The sequence below is a fragment of the Phocoena sinus genome, chromosome 14 (assembly GCF_008692025.1).
Source record: "Phocoena sinus isolate mPhoSin1 chromosome 14, mPhoSin1.pri, whole genome shotgun sequence".
Taxonomy (NCBI): Eukaryota; Metazoa; Chordata; class Mammalia; order Artiodactyla; family Phocoenidae; genus Phocoena; species Phocoena sinus.
In genome coordinates, this window is record NC_045776.1 from 38024602 (window position 1) to 38051621 (window position 27020).

At 57.0% G+C, this 27020-nt stretch overlaps 1 protein-coding gene across 13 annotated transcripts in view; it reads left to right on the forward strand.

Moving 5' to 3' along the window:
• The window catches only part of CELF4 (CUGBP Elav-like family member 4), a 299015-nt gene that overhangs the window by 263763 nt on the left and 8232 nt on the right, over positions 1-27020 (forward strand). For 2 of the 13 annotated variants that reach the window (XM_032602700.1, XM_032602701.1), the window contains exons 4-13: positions 4781-4906; positions 5336-5415; positions 5845-5988; positions 6875-7022; positions 8801-8950; positions 12711-12776; positions 14345-14428; positions 19452-19535; positions 24069-24147; positions 24613-24784. In XM_032602700.1, coding sequence (XP_032458591.1) covers positions 4781-4906; positions 5336-5415; positions 5845-5988; positions 6875-7022; positions 8801-8950; positions 12711-12776; positions 14345-14428; positions 19452-19535; positions 24069-24147; positions 24613-24784 — 1133 coding nt within the window. Of the gene's footprint in view, positions 1-4777; positions 4907-5335; positions 5416-5844; positions 5989-6874; positions 7023-8800; positions 8951-12710; positions 12777-14344; positions 14429-19451; positions 19536-24068; positions 24148-24612; positions 24785-27020 lie in introns of all 13 variants that reach the window. The other 11 variants (XM_032602699.1, XM_032602702.1, XM_032602703.1 and 8 more) reach the window with 11 other exon arrangements.

Sequence of the window (27020 nt, forward strand, 5' to 3'; positions counted from 1 at the left end):
GCGAGGGCACACCAGCTCTGGGGGCCACTCTGTCGCAGCCCTGTGGGCCTTTGTCTTGTTCTGGAACTTGTTTATTGTGGACGGCCTCTGTCCCCATCCGGAAGTCAGCTCCAGTGAGCTGACTCACCTCTCGTTTCCTGCTGTAGAAGCAGAGTATGGAACAGTGTCTGGCACAGAGAAGTTGCTCAGCAAACCGTTGTTGAATCACTGCGGGAGCATGAGCCCCTTGATCGGCCCCTGGGCCAGGAGGAGCCCATGTGAAAACCCAAGGGCAGGGGAGATTTGGGGTATTTGCCCATCACCCAGCAGGTCAAAGCTTTCCTCTGCCAGCCACTGGGCTCAGCCCAGGAAGTCAGAAGTTGAGCTTAACGGAGCCGCCTGCCTGCCCTAATCTGGGCTCCGTCAAGAGGCAGATACTGGGCTGCAGACCAGCCTCCCGCATCTCTGAGGGAGACTGCTCCCATGCGGTCTCAGCGACCTCCCACTCAGGGAAGTCTTCAGCCCATTTTCCCCCTGACCCTGGGGTCTGTCCTGGCTTCATCTCCCATCAAGGTGGCCTGCGTGGCCCAGTCCCAGCAATACCCGCCCGAACATCTCCTCAGAGGAGCAGCGACAGCCCCACAGCCCTAAAACGGGCTCAGGCTGAGGGTTCATGGGGGGCAGTGAGAGCATCATAGCCCCACCATCAGCCAGGGACCCTGCGTCACTCAGGCAGGAGGGCTGGGGGCAGGGACTGCTCAGCATGTCCCAGGAAATCGGGTTCTGTGTCCATGATGGAGCGGGTGGGAAGTGGCTGGGGAAATGGAGTCATTCTCTGAGACTCTCGCTAGGTTGGTATAAGATCCAAGACACCAGCCAAATGGTGTCACTGGTCATCTGACACAGCTTGGGGACAGAGCCTTGGGAAAGTGGCCGGGGGAAGGAGGGCATGGGGGGTGGGGACACAAGGAGAGGTTGTCCATCTCAGCTGAGCAGACACAGCCTGAGTCCAGTCCAACTTGTCGCTTCGTGCGCTCCTCCCCCAGATGTGGATCCTCTGGCCTCTCCCTCTCTGTGACCTCTGTCCCCTCCAGTCAGGGCAGGGAGCTCCATTTCCTCTTCCTCCTGGATAGAGAACCCCAGGTCATGGTCATCACTGTTGCTGTTACTGCTGGCCAGGCTCTGTCCTGCAGCATCTCCTGGGAGCCTATTGTCCACCACATGAGGAGGGCTGAGTTATTCCCATTTTAGAGACCGAAAAACCTGAGGGGGTGAACAGGTATGCAGCTGGAAGGCAGCAGAGCTGGGGTGTGAGCCAGTGGGCCTGGGCCGAAGGAGGAGATCCACCCTCACACTGAGTCCTTCCACTCCCTGGTCCGAAAGACAAGCCTTAGAATCACTCATCCCGTACCAAAGCCAATTGGAAATAAAGAGCATCCTAGAAACAAATAAACCTTTGTGTTGGGTGGGGTCAATCCAGATCACCTGGAGGAAGTGAGTCTGGAGCCAGGTTTATTTGGTTTCTGGCAGCCTTCCAGAAAGGTAAGGCTAGTTGTAGTTTCCCTGGGGAAGTCCGGACAGGCAGGAAGAGCGGGAGCCTGGCCCCCTCCACATTGGGAAAGTCCTCAAACAAGAAGGGCCTAGAACGGAGAACTGAGAATTGGCAGTAAGGGGTGATTTCAGGGAGTGGAAGAAGGAATTAGAACAAACAAACAAACAAACAAACAAAAAAACCCTGGCAAAAGGGAAGTGGCTGGATAGAAAGGCACGTGGGGATGAATTTTAATGTAATCAGAAAGCTGTCATAATGAAACGAGAGGAATATATTCAGACGTCAGGAGAGAGGCAGGAGCTGCTGTTCCAGCATCTAAATCAGGCTCGGTGCAGGACCGGCCTTCTCTTCCTTTCCTAGTTCCTTCCTGGGAGGAGATGTTTGAGCAGGAGGGTCAGGGATGAGCAGGGGGCAGGTTTTCACTTCTTTGTCTTCCTGGAAATCCCATTTAACTGGAGCCTTTGAAAGGCGCTGGGGGAGGGGAAGCACCTGGCCGACCTGGGGAGCAGAATTTCAAGGCTCTACTGAAGGCTTCAAGACTCGATTCACTTCATGTAAATGCTGCTGTGCTTCTGGGAGTTAAACTTAAGCCCTCGGCCATCTCGCCTCTGTCTCTGCCCTCTCCTACTGCCTGGCTCTTCTCTCTGCTTTTTTTTTTTTTTTTTTTTTTTGCGGTACTCGGGCCTCTCACTGCTGCGGCCCCTCCCGTTGCGGAGCACAGGCTCCGGACGCACAGACCCAGCGGCAATGGCTCACGGGCCCAGCCGCTCCGCGGCATGTGGGATCTTCCCGGACCGGGCACGAACCCGCGTCCCCTGCATCGGCAGGCGGACTCTCAACCACTGCGCCACCAGAGAATCCCTCTCTCTGCTCTTTGTTTCCAGTTCTTTTTCCTCTGTCTCCGCCATTTCCCCTCCCTTTCTGCTTCGAAGCTCATCTCCTCCTGTCCTTCCTCAGGAGGAAGTTTCACCCCTTCCACTCCCTCTGTCTTCCTTCTGCTTGCTCTCCCAGTCTCTGCTTCCCCCAGCCCAGAACTTGGATTTGGGGATGCCTGGAGATGGGGCAGGGGCGTGCCCAGCCCTGCCAGCGCCTCAGCCGCCAGGTGGAGCGCCCAGGCTAGGGAAGGCTCCGGGCCCAGAGCTTTGGCTGAAGCCCACCCATGTTGGAGGTCCAGGCTGGCATGCCCTGACGCAACATTGGTCATAGGAACTGACAATGATACCCTGTGGGCATGGAAGGGGCACCTCATCGCTGAGAGCTTGCCCAGTGCTGAGTGCTGCAGGCTGGGGGTACCAGCAGGGCGGTGGTCAGGCCTTCCTGAGGAGGACTCTGCGGTGGCTTGTGAAGCAGGGCAGGGCCTGGAGGTTTCCTCCACTTCGCTCCAGACCTCTGGTCAGCCCCTCATCTCTATGTGAACTCTCCTGGCCGTGTGAGTGACGGGGGTGCTCTGGTGCAGGCGGCACCAACCACCCGGAATCAAGAAGGACATGGCCCTGGAGTGCCCTTGCATTCTGTGGAAACCATGAACACATGGCCATCTGCAATTTTGGGGTGGGTATTTCTGCAGTCTTGGCTGTGTGTGTCAGCTATTGAAGAGTCAACAAGCATCTAGAGGGTGTCTGCCACCATGGGGACCCTGTTCCAGCAGCTATGGCTGCCTAACAACTTAACCCCAAACGGAGTGGTACAAAACAACCATTTATTATGCTCATGGATTCTGTGGGTCAGGAATTCAGACAGGGCACAGCTTGGAGGGACTGTCTCTGCCCCAGGATGTCTGGGCCTCAGCTGGAAGACTCACAGGCTGGGGCCTGGAATCATCTCAGGACTCATTCACTCCATGTCTGGTGGCTGATGCTGGCCGTCAGCTGGAGGCCTGGGTTCCTTTCCGTGTGGACTCCCGGTATGAGCTAGTTGGGGGTCCTTCACAGCATGGTGGCTGGCTTCCACAGAGCAACCATCCCCAAAAGAGAGAGCTGAGAGTGGAAGCTGATCCTTTTTTATGACCGAGCCTGTGAAGGCAGCTCGTGTCACTTCTGCCATTCTTTATCGGTTAGAGCAGTCACAGCCCCGCCCAGATTCAAGGGGAGGCAACTTAGACCTCACCTCCCTGGGAGGAGTGAAAGTCACACTGCAGTAAGAGCTTGTGGGATGGGAAATCTTTTTGCAGTCACAAGCTACTACAAATCCACACAGCCTAACGTGATCCCTGTCACCCTAAGCACACATCTGAGTGTTGTCAACAAACCATTTGGTACTCAACACAAGCGTCGGGGGAGGCTGCTGAGGGAGCCCAGTCTTCAGAAACAGGCCCTCCAAAGTGCCCAGGGCTGAATTTCGCAGCATGAATAGGAAGGGGCAAGAGGAGGGAGCACCAGATGGAGGTAAGAACATGTGAGGCAGAAAGGAGGTGTGCTCCTGGGACTGGCATAGGGCATTTATTCATTCATTCCATAGCTCAGTCCTGCGGGCCTACTATGTGCCTGCTACCACTGCTCCAGCTGAGGCCTGGCCTCTTGCCTCAGGGAGCATAGATTGAGGGGTAGGGAGCTAGACAGAAACCCACTACTCAGGCAAAGCAGTAAATACTTGTCCTTTGAATTTTGGGCCATGGGAAGGGCTGAGACAGAGAATAAAGAAGTGGAAGGAGGGGCTTTGATGAGAAAGCAAGATTTAAACTGAGACCTAGCATTAGAAGATTCAACTTTGTGATGTGGAGGACACTCCAGGCAGAGAGAACAGCGTATGCAAAGGCCCTGTGGCAGACTTGCCAGTTGTAAATTAATTTTGGCATCTGGGGGTGAAAGTGGCTGAGGAAGACAGTTTGTGTCTAAGAGGAGGGAGTAAGAGAACGTAGGGCTGCCCATACGACCTGTGTGCCGGTGCCGGCCAGTGGCCCTGCCCCTCAGTGTGAGGTCTGCTCTCTACGCAGGAAGGGGCAGAGTCGCTGCAATCCTGCCCCCCGCTTAGACCCAACCCCTCCTACCTCCCCTCCCCCTCTGGCCTTGTCCTCCTCTCCCCCAACCCCCTCACCCCGCGTCCTTCCTCCCTTTCTAGCGGTGCCCCACCCACCTCCCTCTCTTTGTTTTCCCTCCCCCTCCTGCTGTGCGCCCCCTTCCCGCCCCCTACCCAGCTCCTACCCTTCCCCTCCGTAACCCTTCCACCTCCGGCCGTGCCCTACCCCAGGGCCCGACCCCGCGCAGCCGGACCCCCGGCCCGGGTAAGCATCTCCTAATTTTGTTCCAGAAGATAGAAAACTCTTTGTGGGCATGCTCAACAAGCAGCAGTCTGAGGACGATGTGCGCCGCCTCTTCGAGGCCTTCGGGAACATCGAGGAGTGTACCATCCTGCGCGGGCCAGACGGCAACAGCAAGGGTGCGTGGGGGCGGGACGGGGAGTGGGTGGGGCGAGTGGGTGGGCGGGGCGAGGCCGCGGGTCTCCTGCCAGCCTGACGGCAGAGTCCCGAGCTGTCTGGGACTGGCCCCGTTGGGCAAGTGGGGTAAGGCCGCTTGGAAGGGGCGAGGCGCTTGGGCCTGCGGGGGTGGAAAGGCCGCGATGCAAGTCGCGGGGGACGGGGCCACTTAAGGGTCCTTGGAAGACTCTGGCCGGTCCCGGTCTTTCTCTGCCTCCTTGTGTGGCTCTGAGTTTGTCGGTTCTCTCTCATTCTTTCTGTGTCTCACTCTGCTTTCTTCTGGGAGGCGCCCTCTCCCCTCGGCCCCTCCCGTGCCCCGTCTTTCAGTCCTCCGCTTCTCTGACCTTCCTCTGGGCCCTGGCGCCGTGGCTCAGCCTCTCCCGTCTCCCCAGGGTGCGCCTTTGTGAAGTACTCCTCCCACGCCGAGGCGCAAGCCGCCATCAACGCTCTGCACGGCAGCCAGACCATGCCGGTGAGTGCGGCCGCCCCTGGGGAGTTGGGAGGGGGGAGGGAACGGGGCAATGAGGGACAGAGACATCCCGGCCACCCCACGCATCCGCAGGGCCCCGACAGCCCTCGCGCGCTAGGCCACAGGATGCCAAACGCTTGCGGTGCTCACAGCCTCCCCATGAGACCAGAAGGCACTGCCAGTATCTGCACTTCTAAGACAAGGACATTGAGGCCCAGAGATGTTAAGGAAGTGGCCCAAGGTCACCCAGATAGAAAAAGCCTGAGGTGGGGGTGGGGGGTTAAGACTCCAGACCCCTGGACGGAAGGTTGGTGCTTGTCACCGTGCCACCTACCCCGCCCCATAGCACCCCGTGGAGAGGACTGGGTGGGCCCGGGCCAGGGAGCAGAGGCGGTTAGGGCTGGTGGGCCTCACGCACAGTCCTGGCTGCAGGGAGCCTCATCCAGTCTGGTGGTCAAGTTCGCCGACACCGACAAGGAGCGCACAATGCGGCGAATGCAGCAGATGGCCGGCCAAATGGGCATGTTCAACCCCATGGCCATCCCGTTCGGGGCCTATGGCGCCTACGCACAGGCAGTAAGTGAGGGCACAGCAGGGCGGGGCTGGGGGCGGCAGTTCTTCGCAAATCCTAGGAAGCACTGACTGGAACAGGGAGAGAAGTTCAGTGTCCTGCTGACACCACACCACCCCCGCCACCGATCATGGAAGGGTGTCCTCAGGCCTTCTGGTTACTCCTGGCCGGGGTCCTTTGAGGTGCCCCAAGCCCTCATCCCCTACACCTCCTCTGTAATCCCCTCAGGCCTCAGCTCAGGCCCCGGCCCATCAACTTCTTTCTTCTACACTGGGGCAGGCTCTGCCAGCATCCCCCCTCAGCTGCCTCTCAGACCTGTAGCCCCACATGGGTGGCACTAAGGTAGGCCAGGGTTCTGCTTCTAAAAACGCAAGCTCCCCTCACTTGTTCAGCAAGGTCCAAACTTGGCCACTTTCAGCAACCTCCCCCATCCCCACTCAGCTCTGTGAGAACCTTGGGATGCCTGAGGTTTTACTTGTGATTCTCCTGTAGCTTCTACCCTACAGACTCCAAGTTAGGACCATTTTGAACAGACACCCGTTCCAACTTAGTTCTACAGAGGCTCATCCAACACATCTCTAGAGCTTTGGATGTCACATCTCCGTGAACGACAGGACTGACTAGTGCCCATGGAGCCGGTCCCCTTCCCCCACCTTCTACAACTTTAGAGTGCCGAGGACCTTACTATTACTTTTGAGCATAGTTTTCTCCTGGGGGGCGGGAGGGGGGTGGTCTCTAACAGCCACTGAGAGCTAGGGCAGGTATGGGGAAGGCTTCAGGGCTCCCTGGGGTTCAGGGCCTGGGGGGCTGGTCTCTGGGAGCTGAACCCTCTGGTGGGGAGGGTCGCCCCCCCGGAAGCGCGTGATATTTTTTGCACTCCCTCTGCCCCAGCTGATGCAGCAGCAAGCGGCACTAATGGCGTCAGTCGCACAGGGTGGTTACCTGAACCCCATGGCTGCCTTCGCCGCCGCCCAGATGCAGCAGATGGCGGCCCTCAACATGAATGGCCTGGCGGCCGCACCCATGACCCCAACCTCAGGTAAGTGGGCAGGTACCAACACAGGGCCTGGCCTGGCAGGAAAGCAGCTGGACCCACATCGGTACCTTCTGTCTGGCCAGTGTTGGCTACCAATGGACCATCCTGGGTCAAGAGCACATAGCGTCTGGGCCCAATGCAGGCCTTATCCTTGGGCAGTGTGTCTCAAAGGTGTTCTCGTTCCTGAGGACCCATGGGAAGATGGGATGTGGACCCCTGATGTCTGTGATATGATTTCAGAGTGGTGAGAATTTCACTTACATTGTTTAGCCATATCAGGAAGCAATTCATGTTGATCTCTGGTATAGATATCTGGAAAGAAATTGACATGAACACATCTCCCTTTGAGGTTTGAAAGGGAAAGAGCCCTGCCCATCCTGTGACCCCTGGCCCAAGCACAGAAGGAACCCCATTTTTTCATTTCCCTTTAACCCAACCTAGATTCACTGACTTTTTCCAAAACAGCTTCACAACAAGCAAGAGAGAACTGTAAGAGTTACTAAAGGACAGAGGGGTTGGAAACAGCTCCGCTTACAAAGCATGTGTTTAATTGGATCCTGGCTCTTACCCAGTTCAATGATTCTCAACCAGGGCAATTTTGCCCCTCCCTCCCAAGTATCTGGCAATGTCCTGGACATTTTTGGTTGTCACAACTGAAGATGGGCGGTGCTACTGTAATCTGGTAGGTAGAGACCAGGGATGTTGCTAAACATCCTACGATGCACAGGACAGGTCCCCACAAGGAAATGTGTGGCTACAATGCCAGTAGTTTCAAGGTTAAGAATCCCTGTCTAGCCCCGAGGGCTGAGTTCTCATTCACCAAGTTTCCTTCGCTGTCTGCACTCAGGCCATAGCAGCAGCCTTCCTGACATCCAGGAGCTATTCCTTTCCCAGCTAAAAGCTATAAAAGACTGTGCCATCTCTAGCCCCAACTTGAACACCACCCCGAAGCTCTGATCCCCAATCTAGGGACACTCCTGATGGCCTTAGGTCCTTATCCACAGAGAGACCCTGCTTCCTACATGAAGAAGAAGGCCTTTCCAGCCTCTGGGGCCTCAGTACAATCACCATGCCATCCACACCTTGGTTTCCATCCACCTGGTGTAGGGAGGGCACAACATGTTGTCATCTGACCCCAGCTTTACCCCTGCCACAATGAGCATTACCACTGTCCTAAAAGGAGGAGGCCAGGCTGTCTACTTTTTGTGGGAATAGGGCTGAGTCTGGACTCTGCAAAGGCCTTTCTCCCTCAATGCAAGGGAACGCCACAGTTAAGACCTCCTCCACCTGAGTATCAAGACTCCCTCATAGGGAGGCAAATCAGCCCCTCAGTGATCCAATTAAGATAGCAGAGAGCAGAGCCATAGCTTAGAAACCCCTTGGTGGCTAGACAAAGACCAGTCCATCCTGACTTAACTGGGGTGAGCACGAATCACTGAAAAAGACTAAAGGAAGACCAACTGCGGTCAAAGTCAAGGGCACTTAGAGGTCTATGTGCTGCTGGTCCAAGGTCAAGCAGTCAGTGGTAAGAGAAGTCTTTGGGGGTAGGTGAGACTTGGACTCTGCTTTGAAGTATAGATATAGTTGGGATAAGTAGAGTCATTACATATAGGAAGATGATAACCCAAGGCCTGATTCACAGATAGGATTGAGTTGACATGTGAGGTCCAAGCCTATCCCCAGGTCCTTGGAGCCAGCAGGGTGGAGCTCCATGGGTTGGCCTTCATCACCTTTGTTCTGTTTGCCTCCCCTTCTCCACCCATCTTCACCTCTGGAACCAGGTGGCAGCACCCCTCCGGGCATCACTGCACCAGCCGTGCCTAGCATCCCGTCCCCCATTGGGGTGAACGGCTTCACTGGCCTCCCCCCACAGGCCAATGGGCAACCTGCTGCAGAAGCTGTGTTTGCCAATGGCATTCACCCCTACCCAGGTAAGAACATCTGGTAGCCCTTCCTTCCCCATGCAACACACTCCTCATCCTTTCCGTCCATGCCCTTGCTGTTATAACAGGGAATGTGTGGCTCCCTGCCCTCTGTTCCTTGGTGAAACCTCAAATGTGATCAGGGAAAGCCAGCCTCCTGCCTTCCTTCAGGGAGCTCCTGATGGACGAGAAGACATATCCCTGGGGGTTTGTCAGTCTGTTGGGTGAGAAGAAACCCCATTCCTGGGGCTCCCTCAAGGGAAAGGAGAATAGATGAGTTGTCCAGCTCATCTAGAGAGAGACTAATAGCTGCAAATCACTTGAGAGTGAATTTGACCCAAAAGAAGTGAGGGGATAGAAGCTAAAAGAATAATCATATTTAGTATTAAATAGGAAAAGCCTCTTTTGGGAAGGAAGTGGAGGTATATAGATTGGCAATCTGACTAGTACATACCAGCTCGGTCCCTTGGTGCATACGAAACCGCAGTCAGAACTTTGGACAGAGGACCAGAACTTTGGACAGTTCCTGGGTCCTACCTTCATGAATTCTGGCACACAAGAAGATCCAGGAGGCCTGTTCCTGATTAACTTTGTTCCTCTAAAATTTAGCAGTTCTCCTGTGGTAAGAGTGTCCAGTTGACTTTAAGCAGCGCATCTCCCTGGTCTTGAGGACTGGAGCTGGGAAGCTGGGCCCAAGGCCCTAGAGTAGACTGGCAAGAGGCAGCGTAATAGCAATGAGGAGAATGCTGTCCTTGCTGGAGGGCAGGTGATGAGGTCACAGAGTCCCCATAAGTACTAGTAAGTGCCCAGTCTATGAAAGGTGAAAGGGGGGTGGCCCAGAAGGAGGGAAGGACATGGGCCTATCTCCTGGGAGGTCAAAATCCAGTCGGGAACATAATATGCGTCAACAGACTAATGAGGCAATAAGGCAGTGTAGACTTCGGTCAAGAGTGAGCGTTCTCTGATCGGAGATGCCTAAGGATTCCAATGAAGGGAGAGTTCTTTCATTCTGTAGGCTGAGGACGCCCAACAGAGCCTCCTGAGGAGGCGCTCAGATCAAACATTAAGTACGGATGAGCAAGGAGCACACGGCTATGGAGGGGCTGTCCTGGCAGGGGCAGGGTGGGTAAGGAGGTTGGCCCAACTAGGGCAGAGGAGATCAGCCTTGGGGGGCAAAGTAGTGCTTCCCACTCTGGTAGCCCATCAGAATCTACTGTGTGGCTTTGTAAGACCACGGAAGCCCAGAGCTTCTGATTTCACTGTCTGGAGTGAGGCCTAGGCATCCATAGAATATAAAAGTTGTACCGGCAGCAGAGTACAAGCTGAGTGTGCCAGAGAGAAATAGAGGAGAACTTCCTGACTTTGAACTTGGAGTTGTTCATGATCCCATCTCAGTGCTTTTCCCACAACTCACCCCTCACTGCATAGCGAACAGACCAGAGAAGCCTAGAGAATGAAGTGACAGGGCCTGGAGGGGGATCTGGAGTGTTGTTTAATGGTGAAGGCTCCAGGCTGGGAGGGGCTTGGCAAGCTGGAGGTGGGAGAGAGCCCCCCTATCTCAGGTTCTTGGGCTCCTCCTCACTCAGGCTCATGGGCTGGGAGATACAGTCCCCAGCACATCTGGGTGGTTTCACCACCCCCTCCCTCGCCTGCCCACAAGCCCATCTGGGTCTCTGGATTTTGACAAACCTGGTCCTTCCCCACCCCTACCAGCATCTGTGAGCTATTTCCCTCGCGGAATTTGGAAATGTTTCTCTCCCCCATTTGTAACAATCTGTCATGTCCCATAAACAGTCCCCTGCCAGAGCAGGAGGGAGGGATGGAGGGAAGGGAAGGAAAAAAGTAGTACGTTAAAAAAATGAATTTCCCATCTTTAAATGCAGAGTTTGGAGCTGCTGTAACGAGCGAGATCCTTCAAAGTGCTCATTCTTTGGCAGTTACTAATGAGGTCGTTAAGCAGATGAGTAGAGAGGGGTCTCAGAAATGCTTTCCTCCACGTCCTAGCCCCAGGTAGCATCTCTGCTCTCCCCTTTACTCATCAGGATCGTGCTGGAAGCACACAGTGTGGCTTTTACTGCCACAAAACGCCCCTGAAGGGGTGGCTCTCACAAATGGTAGGGACTGGTTATTTCTCGCCCATGCCACGGTATTTGCTGAGCACTTGCTACGATCCTGGCACTGTGCTGGGGGAGCTGCCATAGAAGTCGTGCAGGTTATATTTTGCACAGGGCACCAAAACTCTGCCCAGAGAAGAGACATCTTTTTTCTAATTGGCATAAAGGCATTCTGTGGCTGAGCAGCTGGGTAGCCCAAGAGGACAAGCAAGAAGTGGCTGTCCCTCCAGGGAGCTCAGGCTGGTGGGAGAGTCAGGCGGAGGGAGCAGTAGGCCACCTGCCGAACACCGCCACTACTGCTACCTCACCACTGGGAGCTCCAGTGTCCACCGTGGGGGAAATCGAGGGATAGGGTTTTGTCCTGGGCAACCCCAGGCGGGAAGGAGCCCGCATCCTTACCCATCTTCAGCTCCCCACTCTGGGCAGTGCCCTCCTGGGCCCAGCTCACCTGCTACCATCCACATGATCTCTAAGGACCTCTGCCCCAGGACTTTCCCTTGTCCCCCAGAGACCCAGGAGCTATTGTTCTAGTGTAATGTTACTGAGAGGTTCAGCGAAGAGAGCTCAGAAGGGAAGTTTGGGGATTCTTCTTGGTCTGCAGGCCCCAAAGCCTGACACTGCCGTTTAGCTTCGCTGGCCTGGGTCACCAGGCCGATAAGCCTGGATGGTTTCCTTTCTGCCTCCCTGTGTTCACCAGCTTGCCTCAAATGTACTGAGGCTGGATCTGTCCCCATCCATCTCCCTGGGCCCCCAAGGCCAGCCCACTCCCACTTCAGTCATCACTGCCCTTGATCACCAAAGGCAGTGCCCACCATTGGTCCATGCTGCAGCCAGGCTTTTGCCCACCACATCTGCAGACACAACAAAGGCAACAGAAGTGAACCAAGAAGTCCAGCTTCTCTGGGTTGCTTGCCAAAGTATCAGCCCAAGGGCCCCCGCGCACTGGGCAGTAGATGTCCCACTCATGAGATCAGGTGTTAGAAGGTCCTTGGTCTTCTTGTTCTTTGGTGTCTGTGGGCACCGTGGTGCAGATCTATTTGTGTGGTCAGTTCTACTAAGGGCATGCCCAGGAATGAAAGACCTCTGTGCCTCGTGCAAACTCCCTAAGAATTTGGGAGGGGGTCCCTCTATTTGAGTAGGCATGGGTGGCCCAGGAAGAATGGCAGGATGAGGCCTCCATGCCCTTTCTTTTGCCTAGCTGGGCTCTGCCCCTGAGTCCTGCTAGGGATAAGTGAGGAGGAAACCACCCTCCTGATAGCCTCTAGCACCCTTGCCCGCTTTCCCACAGCCCTTCTCCAGGGCCAGGTCCCTCAGGTGTCTCCCCACCAAGTCCCTCATGGTCAAGCCCTTCTCTGGTGTCTCCTTCCCTGCCCTTCTCAGCCTTCTGCATGAACCACACCTCTCACCCCCGACCCAAGCCAGCGGCAGCCTGCATCCCCCAGCCAGGGGAAACAGCTTTCCACCCTACCAAGGGCCCCAGGCTGAGGAAAGAGGAACCCCCATTCAGGGTTCCTGCCTCAGATGCCCTGCCCCGGGACAGAGACCACAGGGGCTGGGGAGGCAGTGCAGCTACAGCCTCATCTCCAGGGGTGTGGTGGGAGAGGAGCTGGTTTGGGTAGGCATCGCTGACCTCTGCCCCCTTGGCTCCCCTGCAGCGCAGAGCCCCACCGCCGCGGACCCCCTGCAGCAGGCCTACGCCGGAGTGCAGCAGTATGCAGGTCGTTAGTATCCACGCGTCCCCACGGTGGTCCCCCGGCTGTATGCACTTCCCCATGCCTGGGCACCAGTGCCCCCTACCCAGCCAGGCCTGGGCCTAGCACTGTGAGGGAGGGGGGAGCAGGGCAGGACTGGCCAGGAGCTGTGGTAGAAGGAGGGAGTGTTATACTGACAGAGACCGCCCCCCCCCAACCCCGCCGGGCTCCCTCCCCCTCTGCAGGTGCCCCTTGGCCTTCAGGCACAGCTTACCTAACCCTAACCCAACACGGCAGTGGTGGGTGGTCCGAACATGCGATGAGTTGGTGAGCCAGGCTAAGCTTTAACCTTGCTGTGAAGTGACTCATCTTTGAGGCCAGATTTCCCTCCTCCGTGGTGCTGCCAGGGCTGGCTTGTCCAGGAGCACCAAGCCTCCCAGCAGCACTGGGGTGAGGCCGGAGCTAGGTGTCACTGGCTCAGAAAGCACCGATGCCTGGGTTTGAGGGAAGGGAAGCAGTTTCCATCCCCACCCCCCCCCCCCTCACCAGCCATACACAGGCAACAGGAGTGGGGCCCGAGCAAGGAGGACAGGGAACAAGGGAGAATAGGCAGCCAGAGGTAGAAAAGAGGAGAGGCGAGCAGATGGCCTTGGGTCACTGAATCAGGGAAGGTGATGAGCTACCGTAGGAAGCCCAAGGCCAGCTGTCAGCCATGCTTCTCTCCCTCCCCCGGGGCTCGGCAACACACAACACACACATACACACACACACACACACCACAGTCATCCCCGCCCAGCCAGTGTCCTGCTGTCTGGCCTGGTCAGGGTCCCTCCTTGCTGTGTTTAGGAGCCAGCAATGTCTCCCCTGAGGGTGATGGAGCTTCCTGGCACCATGGGGACCTGGATAAAGTGGGCTTCTCACATCTGGAGTCCAGGGGAAGCTCTTGCCTTCACCTGCTGAGCCCCCCTGAGCCCCTTTGGGAGCCAGGCCAGGCTGAGGAAGGGGCTAGCCACTCCTGTCCCACCTCTGACCCTTTCCAGTTGAATATAGAAAGCGTCAGATTTGTTCAGCTCAGCCCTCTGCCCCTGGGGAACCACCCACTGGCAGGATCCCAGAGGCCAAGCTCACACCTAGGGGGGCTCCCGTCTCCCACACAGGCGCCATCTGAGCGAGATTGAGGGTATGTGGCCGGAGTCAGTCGTGGCTCATAGAAGGGGGAAACCTTGTGGGTTCCAGGTGGTGTGGGGCGATCCTCTCCAGGGCATTCTGATGTTTTTGATTATCCGTTCTTGTGGATTATCCACACGTGGGTTGTCCATTGCAGATTAAACTCACCTCCCCCATGCGCACACCAGCGTGCGCGTGCACACACACACACACACACACACCAGGGCACATACACGTCTTCTGGTCTTCCCTTTGCCGCTTCTCCTTCATTACTGCTGAAAACTGGCTTTATCTTAAAAATGCATTTTTTCGCCGGTCTGCTTTTACTGCTCAACACTGAAATTTCTCTCTTTCTTCCTGCCTCTCACCCTGTCCCTCTTCGTGTCACTGTCACCGTCTCTTGCTCCTGCCTCTTCTCTTTGGCCCTCCAGCAGCCGCCTACCCTGCTGCCTATGGTCAGATAAGCCAGGCCTTTCCTCAGCCACCTCCAATGATCCCCCAGCAACAGAGAGAAGGTGAGTCTGCCAGTGGGGCTCCTTCGCCTCTTCCCCACTTCTCTCCCCAGAGAGGCTGCTCGCCCGGGCCTCTGGCAGGGGTGTTCCGTTGGCAAGGTGACCACATCTGCGTTGTGTTGAGGGTGAGAGGAGCTGCGGGACGGTGAGAGGCAGCGCTCTCCAGTCCAGGCGCGGAGGTGCACTGTCACGGACAGCTCTGTAAACCCAGGTGGAGGGAGGTCATGACGGTGGGGTCCCGGAGCAGGCAGGGTCCAAGAATCTCCCCTCCCTCGATGGGCAGCATTTGTCCAGTGGCAATGAAGGGGAGAAATATGAACGGTCATGGCTGGGGTGGTAGGTGGGAGTGGGGATACCAGTTCATCAGGGACAGAGGTTGTACTTTCCAGGTGAGAAGGAGAGTCAGCTGGAGCTCCCAGGGCAGGACTCCGTGGGCAGGTGAGGGGATGGGGTGCCCCAGTGTAGGCCTAGTGAAAGAAGGGGATCCTGGAAAGCCACATCTGGAGGCCCTGGTATGAACAGGGCAGCAAGGCCCGTGGGCCTCGGGAGGCTGGAACCTCGTAAAGAATCTGAGTCCTCCCATTCCAGAGTCCGGAGCCCCGCAGGAGCTGGATAACAAATCCACGCTCAGGGATGCAGGGATGCTCACGGAGCTCGGTTTGATGGGGTCCTGTCTCTCTACCCCGTGAAAAGGGTCGGCCTGCCAGTGAGACCACCACACCTGCCCACGTAGCCCACGTGGCCAGAGGGTTCCAGTGGTTTCCATATCGCTGGCTCGTAGCCCCTGCGGCAGACTCTCCCAGAGCTGTGGGATGCGAGCTAGTCCTGGAAAGGACCCGGGGGTCTGCTGGTCCAAAGCCCTGTGGTCAGACAGGCCCCGAACAGGCCCCAGAGCCTGGATGGTTGAAAGGCTGGTTTTTGAAGCAAACCCTTCTGGGTCTGACTCCCAGCTCAGCCCCTCGTCTATAATCTCAGCCTCCGTGTCCTCACCTGTAAAGTGATGATCATTCCCTAGAGGGGTGTGAGGATCAGACTAGCTCAAGTCTGCCTTCCAGACTCCAGCAGTCGCCTGCGGGTTTCTCACCATGCACACAGCCCTCCCCTCACCAGTTTGTCACCCTCTCCAAAGCTGTACGTGAGGCATTATCTTAGTTCACACGCACCAGGCAGCTCCCGAGACCTGTGTCATCGCCTCCCTGGGCCCATGAGGATGAAGCTGCCGGAACCCAGAGGGTGCACGGTGAGGGCCCCTGCTCACTCCTGCAGCCACGCTGCAGCTCCAAGTCACGCCTGGGCCCATTGGTGAAGTGTGGGTGGACGATGGCCCATCAGCCTGCCTCTGCCAGATGGTCCCCTCACTGGGCTGTGGCCTTGGAGCCTGTCCTGCCCCCGCCCTCCTTCCAGCATTGATGCCTTCCAGCACCACATCTGTCAGGTCAGGGCCACAAGCAGTGGGTCCAAGAGTCCAGCATTGCCTGTCCCAGGCCCAGAGCAGAGAGCTGTGCCCAGTGGCCCTTACTGCTTTTGTCACCCCACTGGCTTCAGGCTGACCTGCCCTCACCTCGTAGTGAGTGCCCTGTATCACTCTGGCCTGTGGCTCAGAGGTCTCTAAACCCTGCTACACACACACACACACACACACACACACACACACACAGCTGCAGGTCATTGCTGCTCTGACCAACACATATGACAGCCCCTACCACTGGCCTTAAACACAATCCCCACCACCTGCTTCCTGCCCCACCCCCTACCTCATACTTTGTACCAACCCGTGAGTCTAGCTCTGAACTCTTTCACATACCTTCTCTCCATCTCCGAGCAGCTTCAGCTACCCCCACCCCTGTGCCCTGCTCTCTAGAGCAGACCCTGTGTGGCCAGTCCCCACTCCAGCCTCCCATCGGGCGGGAGGATCTCCCACTGTTGTCTCCATCCTCCCTGACTTCGGTGCGCTGTGCGAGCAGGCCATGGGAAGCAGTGAGATGTGAACCTAGATCCCTATAGAAGCACGCTGCATATAAGGGCGAGCTCATGGTGCTGGAAGTGGGGTCCTCGGGGCAATCTGTGGGGTCCTGAAGGATGAGGACTCCCCTCCAGCACGTAGAGATGGGGAGACGGGCGTTTGAGGCTGGGAGAACAGCAGGAGCAAAGGCATGGGTGCTGCAAAGTCTGCGGTGAGCATGGAAATGGGGTGGAGACAGGCTGAGAGTGGGTTGGAGCCAGACCAAAGCCATGTGCAGTATCGCATGAGGCACGAACAAGAAGGCTGTGTTCCTCCAGCCGTGCCAGTAGTTAGCCTCTTTCCACCGTGGTCACCTCCCCTTGTGTCATGCCATTGAAATGCCAGGACACACTGGTTGCCGGGCAGGACCCTCCTTCCAGCTCCCTTGTCTTTGAGCTGAGCCTGAAAACAGATGCCTGAAGGCCCTGAGGCTGTCTGCCCACAGACCAGCCCAGGTTACTGTACCAGGGGCTGCAGTGTGGTCCAGGGCCGTCACTTTCTGTCTCTGGAGCTTCGTTTCACCATTTGTCAGGAGGCTGGTTTGGACCACATTGATCTCCAAAGTCCTGTGGTTATGCCATCTGGATGCTCTGTAATCCGGGAATTAGGGTTCCGGGGTAGCTCCAGTAGGACACTGTTGAGGGGGGAGGGGCAGGGGGCTGGGAGAGCCGTCCCTGTGGGACTCAGCCACACACCATACTGATGGGACCGAGCCCAGAGGTTCTACGCTCGAAGGCTCCTTGTCTCTTTAAGGAGAACAGAAATAAAGTCCACACAAAGCAGCTTGTAGAACTTGAACTTGTAGGGAGGGCCCCAAGTTCAAGGCGGGTGTCAGCGTAGGTTGGAGGGGTGGGGGAAGTCTGGAAGAGTTGGGATGGGAGAGGAAGGGAGGCCCGTGCTGTGGGAGGGGAGTAGGAGGACCGGGGGCCGGGGAGGCGGTGGGGGGGGGGGGAAGGCAAGTGCCCCTGCCGCTAGAGAGCACCCCCTTCTGGCTGGAGAGAAAGCTTCCCAGACCTACCCGAGAAACAGCCTCAGACTGCAGAATTATGGGCTATGGACTCAGGGAGCCCCAGGAAGGGAGACGGTGTGGGGAGGATCTGGGTGGGACCCTGGAGGAGGTGTGGATTAGATGAGGCCTTCAAGCTGGTTCCTGCTGCAAGGGGACTCACATCTAGCTGGGGACCATCAAGGGACACATTCACAGAGTGTGAACCAGTGAGAACCTGCCATGGTTGGAGGGGAGGGGGTGGGGGCAGGGCCACCAGAGCTTGGGGAATCCTGCCCTGGGACCCCTGGCAGTGGGTGAAGGAGCTCGCTTGCGCCGGTTCTGAAAGCGCCGTCAGCTGGCAGAGCCAGCAGTCCAGGGAGGGGAAGCCGGAGGCCGGGGACGGGCAGATGGTGCAGGGCAGGGACCGGGGCCGAGGAGGTCATTGGTTCAGAGGGAGGCTTTGGTGGTCAGAGGACTCTGAGCTACCAGCTGTGAACCTCAAGGGGGTGCAGATAGATGGAGGAAGGAAGTTAGGAGAGCGGGAGGGGAAAGGAGAGGAAGAAAGGGGCGGAGAGATTCCAGAGCTGATGATTTGCTCCAGAACCAGGTGATCTGGCAGCCTCACGCGTCCCAGAGAACCAGGGTGCTGGCTGTGAAAGCCACACAGCAGCCCACATCGGTGCCTTACAGTCTTCACTCTTAAGCTCCTGCCTAGTTTCTACCAGCCTCTGATCAGCACCTCGTTCTTATCCAACTCTTAGCAAGTGCAGCTGTTTCCTCTGCACGTCCTCCATAGGCTGGAAACAAACATTGGAATGTCCACACTTTAGAAGATTAAGTTATCTGTGGCGTGCTCTATTTTAGATGGCAGGAAAGAAACGAAGGAGCTTGGAGAGATTTCCCATTCAGAGTTAAAACTGAGCATTTTGGTCATTTAAAAAGAAACGTGAATCTTCAGAGCTATCTGCAAATTTCAGAAATCCAAAGACCTCAGCGGGGTTCAGGGTTTCTGGGGCACTGAGATGAATGATAGGTAGGTAGAGAGAGAGGAGGGCACAGACTATGGAGGCAGACAGCCTGGGTCTGGGTTCATATCCTGGCTCCACTGCCTACTAGCTATGTGACTTGGCAGGTGACTTAACCTCTCTGGCCTCAGTTTTCTCTTCTGTGAAGTGGGAATGACAACAGCCTCAGGGCTGCTGTAAGGATTAAGTGAATTAACATCCACGTAAAGTGTGTAGAGCAGCCTGGCATGTAATTCATGCTACAGAAGTGGCAGGGCTGTTACTGCTGTAACGAAACGGGAAGACTTTTACAGCATAAGGCTCGTGGTACCCTGGCTTGTGGGTATCCCATCACGGAGCCTTGCAGTGAAGCCCCTTCTGCTCACCTAGCTTGCTGGAGGAGGTGGGGTCAATCTTGGTTTCGACCTCCAAGATCAGGGCTGACTTTAAGGTTCGGGGTAGCAGAGGGTAGGGCCGTTGGGGACCAGATGGGAAGCAGGGGCTGCTGGCCACGAGGAGGATGGGGATTCCAGGCCCCAGAGTCCTGCCTCTGGGGGCTGAAGCGAGGCTTCCAGAGGCCCCAGCACCACAGGCATGGCTGCCGCCAGGGCAGCTCCCTCTGACGTCCCCTGAGCAGGGTCCCAGCAGGTCTCCCTACCCCTGCCTCTTCTCAGCATCTCCCCTCCATGACTGATCAGGCCTTGGCACGTTCACCCCATTCACTGGTTGACTCCACCCCTGGAGCCCTAGAGTTGCCAGGCACCCTGTTATGGACCCATTTTGCAGAAAAGGTCACTGAGGCGCAGAGAAGTTCTGTGACTTGCCCAAGGGCAGAGCGGAGACCAGAGTTCAGACCCGGGGCTCAGCAGCCCCCCGCTTTCCGTGGCCACTTTTGGATCTTGAATGAGACTTCCCCTCCTAACCTCGCCCCCACCCCTCCCTGCTGCCGCTGCCTAACTCGCTCACCTCTCCTCTGTCTCTCTCTTCCCCCACCCCGCCATCCCTCCTCCCCCGCCCCCCCCCCCACCGCAGGGCCCGAGGGCTGTAACCTGTTCATCTACCATCTGCCCCAGGAGTTTGGGGACGCTGAGCTGATGCAGATGTTCCTCCCTTTCGGTAATGTCATCTCCTCGAAAGTGTTTGTGGATCGGGCGACTAACCAAAGTAAATGCTTTGGTGGGTAAAGATAACAAACCAGCTTCACCTAGGACAGGGTGGTGCTCGCACCAATTTACCGGTGGCCAACTGCTTTTAACCTGCTCCTTCACATCGGCCCCACCTCCCAAGTGCTCCCTGTGCCCAGCCTACAGCCTCCACCTCTCACCCCTCTTCTCTCTTCTGTTCTTTTGGCTTCTTGGCTTTCTCTGCCCACCCCCCCACCCCATCCAGCCCCCCTACTCCCTGTCCCAGTCCAAGAGATAGTCTCTCCTCCCAGGCAAAAAGTTCCATTCCCACCGACTGAGAAGGGGAAGGGACCCACCTTGGGCAGGGGTGGAAGGGCAGGGAGCAGAGCCTGGCGACACCCATTCTCCCAGCGCCCCTCTCCTCTCAAGGCCACAGTGGCCCCGGGGTAAAAGCCAGGCATGATCCTTGGGGTGGGAGGTCCGCCCAGCCGAGGCCCCTACCCCGCCGGCCCCTTGGCCTCCTCTGTCCATCTCTCTGTCCTGCCCCTGCCCCCGTTCTCTGTCTACCCTGCTCTTTGCTCCCCTCCTGCCATCCAATGAACCCTCCTCCCCCTACCCACCCCCTCAGGCCACGAGAGCCAAATTGTTGAGGAATCAGGAAGAGGAAACTGGTTCCTGCCCTCAGGAAGCCTCAGGTCTGAGCTTAGATGAAAATCACATCTGTTCAACAGCAGTGAAATCTGCGAGGCACCAAGTAATGGAGGAAGGAGAAAGGCAGGTGGATGCAAAGAGACAGAAAGGAAGGGGAGGAAATTCCAGGCAGGGGGAATGGAATGGATGAGGGCATGGGGGCTGGGATGAGAAGAGTCAAAGGTCAGTGAATGAGGAAGCAGGAGGCTTTGGGGAGAAAGGAGGGTTCAGGGGAGACCAGCTGTGACGGTGGGCCTGTGCTGGGGAGGGTTTCAACCATTCAGGTGAAGACGCTTCATGTGGTGTGGTAGGTAGTGGAAGATGGTGGGAGTAACAGGATGAAGTACTCCTGGTAAATTCTCCTGGGCAGGGTGTTAGATAGGAGACGAAGGACTTGGGAGGATCTAGGAGTATGGTTGTCATATAAAACACAGGATGCCCGGTTAAATCAGAATTTCGGATGAACAATGGATACATTTTTAGCATACGTATATCCCAAATATTACGTGTGATACGTCCCATGCAATATTGGGGATATACTTATACTAAAAAAGTAATTCATTGTTTATCTGAAATTCCAATTCAACTGGGCATCCCGAGTTTCAGTTTGCTTCCAACCTCCTGGAAACCCACCTCATCCCCACACCTCTCCTCTCCACTCCTCCTTAGCCCCTCTCCCACCTCTTCTGCCTCCATGGGAGCTTCTTTCTGGGACAAGACCCACTCATGATTCCCCAAGGATTGAGGAGTCCAGTCCCCAGAGCTGAGTCAGCCAGAAGCTCAGACTCTCCAGGCTGACCCCCAGATTCTAGGGCTGTGAGGACAGAATAAGATCCTGCTTTGGCCAGGGAACCTGGGTCCCCCCTTGGGAGTAGGGAAGGGGAGAAGGTACAAAAATGCAGAAGCACCAGGAAGAACATGTTAAGGAGACTGCAGTTTGGAGACCAGCTTTCCAGGACCAGGAGGGGCTTCAGGGTGGAAAGCATGTTCCCCAAGGCAGTCAAGATCTTTGCACATTGTCCTTTCCCCTCTGACAGCTGCCACTGAAAATCTGTGGCATATCAGTGGCACAGAGTTGCCCCTGCAGCTCATTTCTCTGGGGGATGGGAAAACAAGGCAAAAGGAAAAGACCAGGTGGCACCCCTCCACTCTTTGGTGTTTCTTCTGACGAATTACATTATGTATGTAAAAACGACAAACTGGAGATCAGCTGCCTTTGCTCTCTAAGTAAGCCTCAGATGTTCCATAAATCAGAAGAAAACTGTGAAGAGCCCAGAACATGCTGGGCCCCGGGGCGTCAGCCCCGGCCTACCCTTGCCATTAGCTCCTTCAAGTCCTCCAGCAAAGGCTCTCGCCCTGCTGCTTCTGGGAGTCCATGCCCACCTACCTCTACTCTGGCTCTTTCCTCTCTTCCTGAACAAACGGCTAGCGCTGAACATCCACTGGCCTTGAGAAAGGACAGGCTCCCGCCAAGCTGGCTGGCCCAGTGGCTCCTCCTTCAGCCTCTTGGGTTCCCTCCCTCGCTCTGGCAGCCGAGCCTGTGCAGCTCTCCCCAGCACGCACTCATGGGCAAGTTTACTCTCTGGGTCTCAGTGTCCTTATTTGTGGAATGGGGATTTCAGCAGTCAGCTCTCAGCAGTGCTGTGAAGGTCATACGAGATGGTCCATGTGAGGGACCTGGCCAGAGCGGACCTCAGGAGGTGCTAGGGTCCCCTTTGTTCCCCAAAGGAAGGGCCATTTTTCTGTACACGTGGTCCTCTGTTAAAGTGAACTCCTTAAAGGCCCCGCGTGCTCTTTATAAGCATAAACAGAATCTTTCAGAGGCCGTCGTGAACATATGTGCAGCACAGATGGTTTCTGCATTGGAAGACGGGCTGGAGGGCCACCAGGAGGGCATCCTACCTGCACAGCCTCCCACGGTCTGGAAGGCAGAAACCTTCTCGGGAGTGGGAAGAATGGGGCAGGGGGTTCTGGGAGAAGGGACACAGCCCTGGAAACCGTGAACATGGGAGATGGTGCCTAGAGCCTTGCCGAGGGGGGGCCAGCAGGGGAGATGCTCCTTGCCCTGACTGCTAGCCAGTTAACAAAACTAGTTCAGGAGGAAAAGTTCCTTGAGCCCGGAATCCTTCCCAACCCCCAGGCTTCCAGAAACTCAACCCGAAGGCTGGGCTTCTTCCCTCCTCCAGGACCCTCTCTCTCCCTTTACACCTCCACCCTAGACAGCATCTCCGGCCGTTTTTATCTTTCTCCCATCTCTTCGCCACTTTGCTCGTATTTGCTGTTTTGTGGGGGGAACGGCCACCCACAGTTCAGCTATCTTGTCCCAGGAGGAAGAGAGGCGTTTAGTTTGCCCACCCTCTTTAATCCGGGGGAGAGCAGTATAACAGATGCACCATTCACGCATTTGAAAACTGCTCTGCTGACAGCTCGATTTAGTCATCAGTCAGAGAAGTTGGTGGGGAAGGGATGGGCCAGGAGGGCATGAGAGGGGGAGGTGGAAAGATGACTCACATTGATTTCCAACTACGGATAATCAGAAATCTTTCCTATGTGTTTTCGCCCATAGATTAATACATAATACATAGATGTTGGTTATGTTGCCCTGGGCCCATCTCTGACCAATCTCATCCGAGCTCACATGCTACCACTCTTGAGTGCACTCACATGCGTGTACACACACCCCTCCCCCATCTTTGATGGCACATGGCCTCCAGAGAAAATGCACACAAATGCAGGAAGGAGAAAGAGAAAAGAGGCCGGTGGAGGCAGTGTCTGGGGCGGAGGTAAAAGGGCCACCACACAGGGAGAGTAAGGGAGGGGTCACAGGCAGGCCCAAGGTACCACAGACAATTAACCGAGAAAACAGCTCTCTACATCAACGGAGTCTGTACACCTATCCCTTATATATCTAATGGCCGTTTGGAGATGAGCACCCCAAATGAAGTGCATTTGCAGGATGGCCTGGGAACTTCGCCAAGCTTAGTTTCATATATTTTGCAGGATCTAAGCCCATTTTACAGGAGAAAAGGCCTTTAAAGTCAAATAAATTCCAGGAAATACTAGGTTAAACAAAGACATAAAGAAGAGAGAAGTTGGGGTGGTAGAGGGATGTTTTTATTTGTTAATGTGCCATGAACTGTCCCAGAGGGGCCTGGCTGTAAATTTGCTTGACCACCGAAGGCCCTTTCTCAGGGAGCACCTTTTAGGGCCATTTTTGGGAAATGCTGATGTAGTGTAGTCTATAAGGAGATGCATTCGAAGTTCCAAAAGGTGACTTCTAAATCAGCTTTGGGAACCTAATCCATTCCCACCTGGGAACTGCTTGTTTCAGAAGGTGACTGGGAGCCATGGATGGTTCTATGTCCTGGGATATTGGGAGGAGTGAACACGTGAAAAGCACTTCTGCAGTCTGTAGTACACGGAGAAGGCACTTAGCTAACTTTCGCTAATAGGGTCAATTTGTACTATTATTGTTATGCCATTATTAGTGTTACGAGGGATTCACATCAATGGGTGCGTGCTTAGTCCTGGGCAAGAGCCCCTGCTCCCAGGGTGGAGTTTTACTAAATAAAAGGATGGTGCAGACGGCCCCTGGGAGCGAGGTGGCTGGTTAATGTGAGCCGGTGTGGACTGGCCCCGGTGGCGGTGGCCACCCGGAGCCTGGCTGGGGGCAGCCTCGGCAGGGACGGAGCGGGAGGAGGGGCGGCGGGGACCCTGCCTCTGCCCTGCCCCGCGGCCGGGCGGCACTCGTGAGGGGGGCGGCCGGAATCGGCGGCGGCGAAGTTCGCTCCGTGGCGCCTCCCCTCCCTCCCCTCGCACTCCTCTCTCTCCCCAGGCCGGCACCCCGTGCCCTCCCGCTGCCAGGCCCCCTCCTGTCAGGGAGGACAGTGTCCAATAAACTCCTCCACCCGCAGGTGTGTCCGCCCTCTCCCACCGCAGGCAGGGGCTGAGGTGCCGGGGCCGGCGCGGGTGGGGGGCGGGCGCCTCTCCGAGCCCCGCCGCGCCGCGGGCGCCCCGCCTGGGGGAGAGGGCGTGCGGGACAGCGGCGCCGCCCAGAGCCGAGGTGGAGCCGGGGCGGCCCGGCCCGGGGCCGCGCGGGTCGGGGAGCCGGGAGCCTCGGCAGCACCCGCCGCCGGAGGGTCCGCAAGCACGGGGGCAGTTGGGGAGGGGGGGGAAACTAGGCCGGGACGGGGGCGGGGCCCCGAGGGGGAGGAGCCTTGAGCCCCGCCCCCGCCCGGAGGCGTGGCGGGAGCGGGGAGACACCGCCGCCCGCCCCGCCCCACCCCGCCCTCGGCCCCACGGACCTTCTCCGACCCCGCCCCCTCCCGGCCGGGGCGGCCCCGTGGAAACCCAGGCCCTCGTCCCTCGTGTCTCGCCAGGCTTCGTGAGCTTCGACAACCCGGCCAGCGCGCAGACCGCCATCCAGGCCATGAACGGCTTCCAGATCGGCATGAAGAGGCTCAAGGTGCAGCTGAAGCGGCCCAAAGACGCCAATCGCCCGTACTGAGTGCAGGCGGGAGCGTCCCCCGGGGGAGACCAGGACTCGCACAGGTAACCGGGGTCGGCCGGGGCGCGGGGACGGGGGGTTGGGGAGGTTGATACCGGACGGACCCGCCGCCTCCCCTGGCCTCTGTGGGCCGGACGGAGCCTCGCTGTGCCTTGGACCCGCTGCGCCCGGCTCGACCTGCTCCTCGCCCGGTGCCTAGGGGGCAGGCGCAGAGCTGTGGTCACCCCGTCAGAAATGGGTATGACCATCCCCCTGCCGCAGAGCTAAGAGGAGCAGGAGTGAGGGAACCGGTCTGAGAAGGTCTACACCGGCAATTTTGTTTGCCAGAAAACCCTGGGGTGAGCAGATGGCAAGCTCAGGGCTGGGAGAGTTTGGGGGAGGAGTAGGCCCTGTGGGGAGCTGTAGGCCTGTGCTGGGGCCTTCTCCCAGACTCCGTGGCTCTCCCCTTCCCAGCTCTCTTGCCTGAAGGGCTGGTGGCTTTTAGACACTTGACCCCTTCACCCCTTCAATTCCCCGCAGCTCAGTCTGGAGAGGAGGGACAGGACTTTTCAAAGGGAACTTTACCAAAAAACAAAACAGGATGGGACAGAAGGTGAGGAGGGTGATGGTATGGGACTGGGGCCACTTACCCCGCCCTCTTTACAGAGGCCATGATGAGTGGGCAGGTGTCACCTTTCCCTCCTCTGTCTGGGTCCTGCCTTACAGCTGAAGGCACAGTCGGCCACTCCTCTTCCAGCCCACGTGCTCCCCTGGGTGAAGCAGCTTCCTGGGGAAGGCGGGAGGGAGGATATGTGCCTGGCCATCAAAAGTCCACCCCCAGCCTGGTTTCTCCCATTGAGGTACGCTCCACCCGTCCCAGATCGTTCATAGTCCAGGCGAGGCTGCCCAGTCCTTTGCGGCTTCAGCAGTACCGTGTGCCAGGTACTGTTAGGTACTCAGCATGAGTAAGACTAGTGAGAATCCTTGTCCTTAGCAGGGGAGGCAGACAACAAACAAGGACAGAGGATCAAAGAGTAAATTATATAGTGTGTCAGAATTGTTGGTTACAGTTAAATCAGGTAGTCAGGGTAGGCCTTGTTGAGGAGGTGACATCTGAGCAAAGGTTTGAAGAAGGGGAGGCCGGGAGCCACGCCAGGGTTTGGCTGTTCCCTCGGTCCTCGCGCCCGGGGAACAGGCAGTGCACAGGCTCCAAGGTGTGGGCAATGCTGTGTGTTCAAGGACCAGCAGGAGGCCAAGGTGACTGGAGGAGAGCGAGCACGGGGCGGGGGTGGGGGTGGGGTGTAGTGGAAAAGGAGATCCCAGAGGTGAGGAGGGCCACCTCGTGTAGGACCTACAAGCCGTTGCATGGACTTTGGCCTCTCCTCAGAAATGGGGGGCTTGGGGGGAGCCACTGGAGAGCTCCGCACAGAAGAGTGATGTCATTAACTTGCATTTCAGGAGGCTCGCTGGCTGCCGTGTTGATAGATCGTAGGGCCCAAGGCAGAGGTCTAGCGCTGGGACCGCTCAGTCCAGGGTGACAGCAGTCGATGTGGTGTGAGGGAGTTGGTGCTGTTTGTAAGGAATTAGAGGGGATGTGAGAGAAAGAGGCATCAAGGATGACGCTTAGCTTTTGGCCCGAGTAACTGGAAGAGCAGAGTTGTCGTGGTCTGAGATGGAGAGGGATTGGGAGAAAGGTGAGGCATGTGACAGTTACACATCCGAGTGGAGGGTCAGAGTCTGGAGTTTGGGAGGGAGGTCTCCGGCTTCCTAGTCTCCTCTCAAATCCCACCGCTGCCAGCAGGACCGCCTTCATCCACCCAGGAGCAGTCACACTCACCTTCCCTTGAAGAGGGTGCTTGAGCCTCTACTCACTGCAAAGCTAGAAGAGCAGCGTCCACCTCTCATGCTTCCTCAGTTCCTGCCCCTGTCCGTCTTTGGTCTGTGTGAAATGCACACGCACATGTTCGTTCAGAGCGTGGGCACGTTCTTGTGCCAGATGCTGGCTCAGTGCCGGGATGCCGAGACGCATGGTCACCGTGCTGCCCGCGTGGAGCTTCCAGCTCTGTGCTCACACCAACACGGTGGCAGCCAGCCAATGGGTACATTTCCATAGGAGGGGAGGGACAGTGCAGTGAAAGCAGCCCTTTCGCGACATGGAGCACTTTTTCTTAAACAGGCTTAGCTCTGCCGCTAAGGCGTGACCTGGGTCAAGGTGCTTTCCCTCTTGGGCTTCCATTTCTTCAGTGATGAAACCCAGGCATTGGAGCCATCAGAGGACTTTTAAGGAGGCGGCATGCTCCA